The 7,725-nt window shown below is 35.8% G+C and overlaps 1 protein-coding gene across 1 annotated transcript; it reads right to left on the bottom strand.

The window, feature by feature from the left end:
• Positions 1-620: 620 nt before the first annotated feature.
• LOC104595341 (protein kinase PINOID 2-like) lies at positions 621-2,422 on the bottom strand. The gene is made up of 2 exons (XM_010256040.3): positions 1,812-2,422; positions 621-1,683 (listed from the first exon to the last, which is right to left on the bottom strand). Exons 1-2 carry the CDS (start codon positions 2,375-2,377, stop codon positions 819-821), a joined length of 1,431 nt encoding a protein of 476 aa, XP_010254342.1. The 5' UTR covers positions 2,378-2,422; the 3' UTR covers positions 621-818.
• Between the last annotated feature and the right edge of the window lie 5,303 nt (positions 2,423-7,725).

The following is a 7,725-nucleotide window of genomic DNA, read 5'->3' as shown; positions in this document are numbered from 1 at the left end:
ACTGAAAAGAAAAAAAAAAAAACAGTTAATTTCTCCCCATGATTCTTATCCAATCACAGACTAATTAAGTAAAACTAAACAAATGAGAAGATCAGCCCAATATCTTCAATCACTAGCAGTTGGAATATATTAGTGTCGGTGAAATCTAATTAATTAATTCATCAATTATATTGGTTGTTTATGAGTTCTGATTGAAATTATGCTATCCAAAGGATATGCAAAGCTTGATGAACAGAGCATTCATGGAAAAGTTGCAGGTGACTATAATGGGTTTGTGTTCTTTTTTTAAATTGGCGAGCGATAGGGGGATTCAGTTCAGTCCGGTGGAGTGTGGAGAGCTGGGTGCCCACAAGAAAAAATATATATATATATATAATAAAGAAGATCACCAAATAAACTAGAGATGGTTGATAGATGAGAGCTGATACTAGCTTTTCTTTTTATTATTATTTTCATCATTGATGAAGAGCCATTATTGTCAGCACATGAGTTCCATGAGAAAAGAAAATTGGAACAATTATGGGTTCCATATTTTTTTTATTATCCTTTCCATATTGGGTCCTAGGGCATGCACTTATACAGGGAAAAGGGATCTAACAAGGAGGAGGAAATCAAAAGACTTTTCCAGAAAAGAACTCTTCCATTAGTAGGAAACAAAAAAGAATTACAGGAACATCTTAATCATAATACCAGGTTTTAGCAGAGAGAGAGAAAGCAAAAGAACTCTTTCTTTCTCTACCAAAACCCAAGAAAAAGAAAAGACTCTTTCATTAGTATAACATGCTTTTTCATCTCTATCTATCTATATTTATTTACAATTAAAAGTAGTCAAAATGGTGATCAGGGAGCTGATATGCAGGCTTTCTTTCTTTCCTGCTGCTAAACTTTGATAAAGAAGCTTTGCTCTTGATCCTGCGTAAATCCTTGGGGACTTCAGGAGGCTTGGCTGATCTAATCAGAGCCCAATTGACGCCCTTGAAGAACTCATGCCTCTTGATTTCAACGGAACCCTTCAAGCTCCCAATTCTCTTCTTTGGATTCTTCACCAGAAGCTTGCTTATGAGGTCCTGAACTTTGGCTATCTCTTCAAGTTCTTTGCTGGTACTAACACCAATCCTGGGGAAAGTTAATGGCTGCTTAATGATATTGATAAGAGTCTTCTCATTGCTTTCACCTTTGAAGGGTGTCTTCCCGTACAAGAGCTCATACAAGAACACCCCTAATGTCCACCAATCCACAGCACTTCCATGGCCCAACCCTGAGATCACCTCTGGTGCCAAGTACTCATGGGTACCTACAAATGACTTAGAACGAGCATTGATGGGTTCAGCCACCAGCTCTGGATCAACATTCTGTAAATCAACCTCTGGTGCCACTGCTCCCATGGCAGCTTCCTTCTTTTTCTTGCTACTCTTGGTAGACGCCAGAAAACATGAAAACACAGGTTGCATGGGTGCAGCACATGAAGGGGTTGAGCTCTTAACATTCCTGTATGTAGCAGCAGGGTTGGGTTTCGTCCTTAGGAGCTTGGGCACCACGTCGCATTTGAAGGAGAGATCGAAGTCGGAGAGCATAATGTGCCCATCTTCCCGAACTAGAACATTCTCTGGCTTAAGGTCTCTGTATACGATCCCCAGCATGTGAAGATACTCCAGAGCCAGAAGGATTTCAGCCGCATAAAACCTGTAGATTTTTTTTTTTTTTCAAATCCATTAGTTAGCCTCAGTTCCATCTATGAACCATCACAGCTTTTATCTTAAGAGACCTGAAAACCAGCAAGAAATAGTGAAAAGAAAGAAGAGAAACTTTACTTGGCAGATGAGATGCTAAAACGCTTCCCGGGCTGGCGTTGCCGGACAGCATATAAATCGCCGCCGGGACAAAACTCCATCACTAGACATGAGTAGTGAGAGGTATCGAACTCGGCGTAGAGTGTTGGGAGGAAAGGATGATCAAGCATTCGCAGTATTTCCTTCTCCATCTCTGCCCTCTGAAGCTTCTTTCTAAATGCAAGAGCTTCTCTGTCAACCACCTTCATAGCATACAAGCACTCAGGCAATCCCACAACAGGATTCCGGAGCCGGCAGAGGTAGACATTTCCGATGTCTCCACTTCCAAGCCGGCGAAGCAAATGAAAGTGGTGAAGCCCAACTTGGCCATTCTCGCCTCGGAGGCGTTTCATGGCTTCCCAGGCAGCTTGGTTGGCCTTGTGTGGCTTTTGACCACAAGAGAGGGTGTGGTCACTGAAGGAACAGACTGAAACGGAGCTCCTGCTGCCAAAGCTGAAGTCGCTTATCCAGCTGTAGCGGGAGTCCGGCAGTGTGACCGAAGAACAGCTACTGTCGTAGTCGGATTCATCTCTGCTTGTTGTAGTCATGGCGGTGCGACCTGTATCAAAGTAACTTCTTCTCTAGTGCTGCAACGCCTATATTTATACATGGTCAATAAATTAAACTTCCTGCTTATGAAAAAGTTATAATTCCCATGTTTTAATTAATGAACTAATCTTCTCTCAGGGCTGGATTTATTTAGAATTTGAACACACGTGGCAAATATTTGGATGCCTTGAGGGTCCCCTTCACATGAGGAGGAAGATTGGAATCTACCCCACATCACACCCAATCTTGTACCATCATCTGATACCAATCCAATGGTTAGAAAGCAGCTAGACCTCATTGAAAAAACAAAAGAAAAGAAAAGATAATCTCTGTCTATCTTAATTGTGTGCTTGACATTTGTGATTGTAGACTAGTTAAAGGAAGTAGAGAGATTGGTGGGAGAAAGTTCGGGGGAGGTACATGCAGCACCCGTGTCACATTAAATTGCACCTCAAAATTTCTTATTGCTCCTTTTTAACTGTTTATAGCTATCTTGCTATACATGTGACACCAACCCATATGTCGATGAGGGGACAAGTGGCAGGTGACGTGTACTAGTCAACCATTGTACACGTGGCACAAACATTTGAGTTGAAGTATATAGGAATCTGGGACTGGGAAGACATAATTTTGTGGGACCCAGTTGAAACCGGACAACATCAGAGGCTCCCTTAATGGCCAATGATGGTGGTAGTTATAACTACATATAGCAAGGAAATTCATGGATGGCTTAAATTGGCATTCCCCATACGAAAGGAATCTCGGGGCTGTGTGGTCCGGTCCGCACGGCTCGCTCATAGTTGGTCCAAGATTAAGGTTCCGTTTGGAGGGCTGAGCTGAAGATTCAGCTTAAGCTGTCCAGTAATCAAGTACTATGAAATACTATAATAAATATAGAATGTTAGATGTTTTCAGTGTGTGACTGAGATGTGTTGTGAGGTTGATAACGAGTAATACTACAAGAAGAGCAAATTCAGGCTAAAGTAAATAGCCATTTGATGACTTTTTTTTTTAGCAGCTACCCCTTTAACCCTCCCAAAACCCATGAAAATGTGTTTGGTGAAAATTTAGAAAGTCAACATAAACATTTCAAATGCAGGCTCCCTTTGGTTTGTAGTTGGAATTGGAATGGCCTATTTTGAATAGTTTGTTTGGTTTAGACAGGAATGGAAATGAGAATTGGAATCAGTAGAAATTAGATTTTATTCTTGAAGGAGGGGCAAGGAATGGTGCTATTCCAGTAGGAATGAAAATGGGATTCCAGTTCTGCCCAACCAAACAGCTGAAATCGAAATAACCCATTCTAATTCTGATTCCAATTCCAAATCCTATTATTGCAAACCGTAACAAATCAATTAATGCAACTCGCCACAAATGCAAAACTGTCCCAAACGCGGGGCCTAATTCTTTCAGCTTAGAAATAGGTCGTCAATTATATTTTTCAATGATCTACTTTTTTAATCTCATTGAAAACTGAAAAGGATGCAGCCCAGGCAAGAGATTTACCACTTACAAACAATTCGTTGGATTGTGATTGTGTCCAAATGATACACACCTATGCTCAAGCTTTCAATGATCAATGCCTGCCATGATGTATTAATGTTAATGGGTGGGTTACCTGAAAACAGAAAAGAACACTAAGTGAGTTACCTGAAAACAAAGAGGTGCTTAATCTGAACCGCCGACACCCCTAATGTTAAGTTAAGCTTTGGGAGCCTTACACATTATAATTATTTTTTATTCTTATTCAAGGAATAAGTTGCAACATTTGGTTCGGGAGATAGAAAATAGAAACGAGTAAGTCATGACCGATGTGGTGGATCGGATCGGCGTCGGCCTCTTCGTGAAGGTGCGTGCAATGTATACGGTTTCGGTTTTCGATGGTGTCTTTCAGTGCCTGATTGTTCAATTACCCTATGTATCCCTATCCCCCAATTGCTAGGGCTAAGGCTAGGGTTTGGGTCCATGGATGCATTAATGAGCAGTTCTGAAGTTTGGGCCCACTTTCCTCTAATTTGTTTACTCTGTATAAAAGTAAAATACACTGATGCAGTTGTACAGCCATCGGTTTCAATTTGTAAATGACAAGTAAGATTATCGATGTAAATATTTACATCGCTTTTATGAAAGTAGTAAAATTGCATTTACATCCATTATCAACGTAAAACACATTTTATATTAATTACATTCCATCCAAACTATAATAAAATTGGACCGGACTACCGGAGTGTTTGATTATTCCGTTTCCTATTTATATTCTGATTTTGTTTTCAAATTATACTGATCAATCAATTTATATAGAATTAGTTACTTGAATATACCTTTTATTTTTACTAAATTAATTAAAATAGATATTCGATGGTTTTTAAAACTATTTAAACATATCTAGATGGCCCCGTTTGACACCACAAATAGGCCCTCCGTTAATTAATGTGAAAGTTATGTGATTTTGGCACCACCACAACTAGAGTTGTAAATCGGGTCAGCACGGTATGGCCCACGTGCAGCCCGTGTAAAGTGCAGGCCATGTTGTGTCAGTCAACGGATTGAGTCAGACCATGCTTTTCTTTCTTAGGATACTTTGGGGGTTGGTCCGGTACAATCCATGGTCTGAGCCCGTACAAGCCCGTGTTTGGTCGGGTCGTTCCGCATGCCTAGGTCAGGTGGATTGTAGGCCATGCCATGGGCCTGGATTGTCTCAGGCTGAGCTACGGGCTGAACCTTGGGCCTAGGCCAAACCAGGCCAAACTAGTTTTAGTTTTTTTTTAACATTTTGATTTTCTTTTTTTTTTTTTTTGCTAAGTAAACGCTAAAACTAAAATATTTCACTTTCCTTTGAAATTTGGGAACAAATTGGAAAAATAAAAAATCTAACAAAGAAATGAAAAAATACTTAAATAATTAACAAAATACAAAATGGACAATAAATTGAAAAAAAAATAGGAATTTTATTTCTTGAATTTAAACAATACAATGGTCAATGGATGTATGAAATATATAAAAATGGAATAAAATATAAAAAATATAATATAATTATAAATTGAAAATAAGAAATTACATTATTGAAAAAATAACAACTAGTTTAAATAAAATTGAAAAAAATACAATAATTGAAATATTGAGTATACAAAAAAATAAAAAATTCTACCTCCACTTGCATCTTTATCTAATCATTTCCTTGATTTTCATCATTTACTTCAAGTGAAACATCAGGTGTAATATCATGCTCTCATTTGTCTTGTAATATATCCTTAGCATCCAACCAATCTTTAAGGCAAATGCACATCATCAAACTTTCATCATTCATGCAGCTTTTCTTGTCGTCCAGCACCCTAGTACCTGCACTAAAACAATACTTTGATGGAACTGTAAACACTAGAGGGGTTAGTAGATCACGCTCCATGGAGGCAGGGATTGGATAGGTTTTTTTTTTCATGTCCTCTCCACCAGGATAAAATATCAAAATTATCTCATTCCTCCAAATCGAAGGAATCAGCTAAAGTAGAAAAACTTCCTTGTAAATAAAAATTAAGTTCAGTAAATGAGCTTGTTGATGAAGTATTTGTAGATTTTTGCCTCTTATTTATTAGAAACCAAATTCTGTCTTTTCCACTATTGGAACTAGCTATTTCAGAAGTGGAACTTGCACCTGTACAAGATTTCCTATACCTTACCACTTGAGATTTATATAAACTATACATTTCAAATAATAAATTATTAATACATATTTATTTCCAATTTCAATATTCATATTTTCACAATATGATTCAAGTAAAACTTTCAAACCATCTTTCCTAATCTTAGGATCTAATACTATAGCTATTTTAGAAGTGGAACTTGCACCTGTACAAAATTTCCTATGCCCTACCACTTGAAATTCATATAAACTATACATTTCAAATAATAAATTATCTATTTCCAATTTTAATATTCATATTTTCATAATATGATTCAAGTAAAACTTCTAAACCATCTTTCATAATCATAAGATCTAATATTGTAGCTAAGCTATAAAGGGGAGAAATTTTCTCCCAATATTTTTTAAATTTATTCTCCATTATTTCAATAATACTTCCAAATTGTGGATTTTTCCTATATTTTGCAAAAAAAAAAAATCACTAATCATAAATAATCAATTAACTCAAAGGCAACTAGTTGAGTAATAAACACCCGAAAATTCATTAGTTGCATCATAAAAAATTTGTAAAAAATCTTTTATACAAATTACCATTTTCTAATCTTCCTCAAGTATAATATCATGTGGCATTTTTGCATTATAAAAATCAATAAGAATTTGTTTGTAAGCAATACAACTTTCTAACATAGAATATGTAGAATTTCATCTATATTGAACATCTAATACAAAATACTTATATTTTAAGCCATAATTTTGACATAAATATTTAAATTCTTGTTTTCTTGCTCTAGAACTTTTAATATATATTATACAATTTCTAATTTTAGAAATATGATGAGAAATAATATTTAAAGCATTTTGAATACATAAATTTAATATGTAACATGCACATCTAATATTAAGTATGGTTTTAATTGAGATTTTAAAATATTATTACTTAATCATTATTACAATCATTATCAAAACTAATAAAAAAATTATTCTCAATTCCATAAATATATAAAGTATTTAAAATACTTGCAGCAATAATTAGGCCAGCATGTGGCCATTCAAGCTTAGTAAAACTTAAAATTCTTTTATGTAAAAACCATTTTTCATCAATAAAATGACTAGTAGCACAAATATAACTTATATTAAATCTAGATGTCCAAATATCAGAAGAAATTACAGCTTTAGAATTAAAATTTGATAACATAGAAATTAATTTTTTGTATGAATAAAAATTTTTTAAAGCGTTTGTTCTAATAGTATTTTTAGAAACTTTTTTAAATTGTGTATTTAAAGACCTACATAAAAATTTTTCAAGTTTAGTATCTCCAGCTAATAAAAATGGATGTTTAGCATGCACAACATATTTTGCTAACTCTTGCCTCATTCTTTTTTGGGAATATTTAAAAGTACCAAAAATTTCACTTCCTATTTGTGCTTGTGATGTTTCTTTCTCTTCTTCTTCTTTCATCATATAGCGTCTCAAATGTCTACCCAAGTGGACAGTACCCCCACTACTACTGTAGTTAAAGTCACACTTAAATTTTTGACAAACGGCTCTCTTTCCCTTCCCCTCAACCTTCTCTATTTTAAATATGGGGTGGGAACATTGGTAATATCAACAACATCCATATTAGCGCTAACACTATCATACTGCGATTGAACATCGACATCGTCGACATTGACCATGTTGGAGAATTAGTGTCAAGAGTGAGAGGAGGA

The sequence above is a fragment of the Nelumbo nucifera genome, chromosome 2 (genome assembly GCF_055504915.1).
Source record: "Nelumbo nucifera cultivar China Antique chromosome 2, China Antique-T2T, whole genome shotgun sequence".
In the NCBI taxonomy this organism is placed as follows: Eukaryota; Viridiplantae; Streptophyta; class Magnoliopsida; order Proteales; family Nelumbonaceae; genus Nelumbo; species Nelumbo nucifera.
This window is presented reverse-complemented; position numbering and strand designations above follow the sequence as displayed.

Excerpts from the sequence above, each read along its gene's own strand:
- LOC104595341 (XM_010256040.3), bottom strand. The coding sequence starts at position 2,377 with ATGACTACAACAAGCAGAGATGAATCCGACTACGACAGTAGCTGTTCT. Across the intron at positions 1,684-1,811 it reads TTTAGCATCTCATCTGCCAA|GTTTTATGCGGCTGAAATCC; the intron begins GTAAAGTTTCTC and ends AAAAATCTACAG.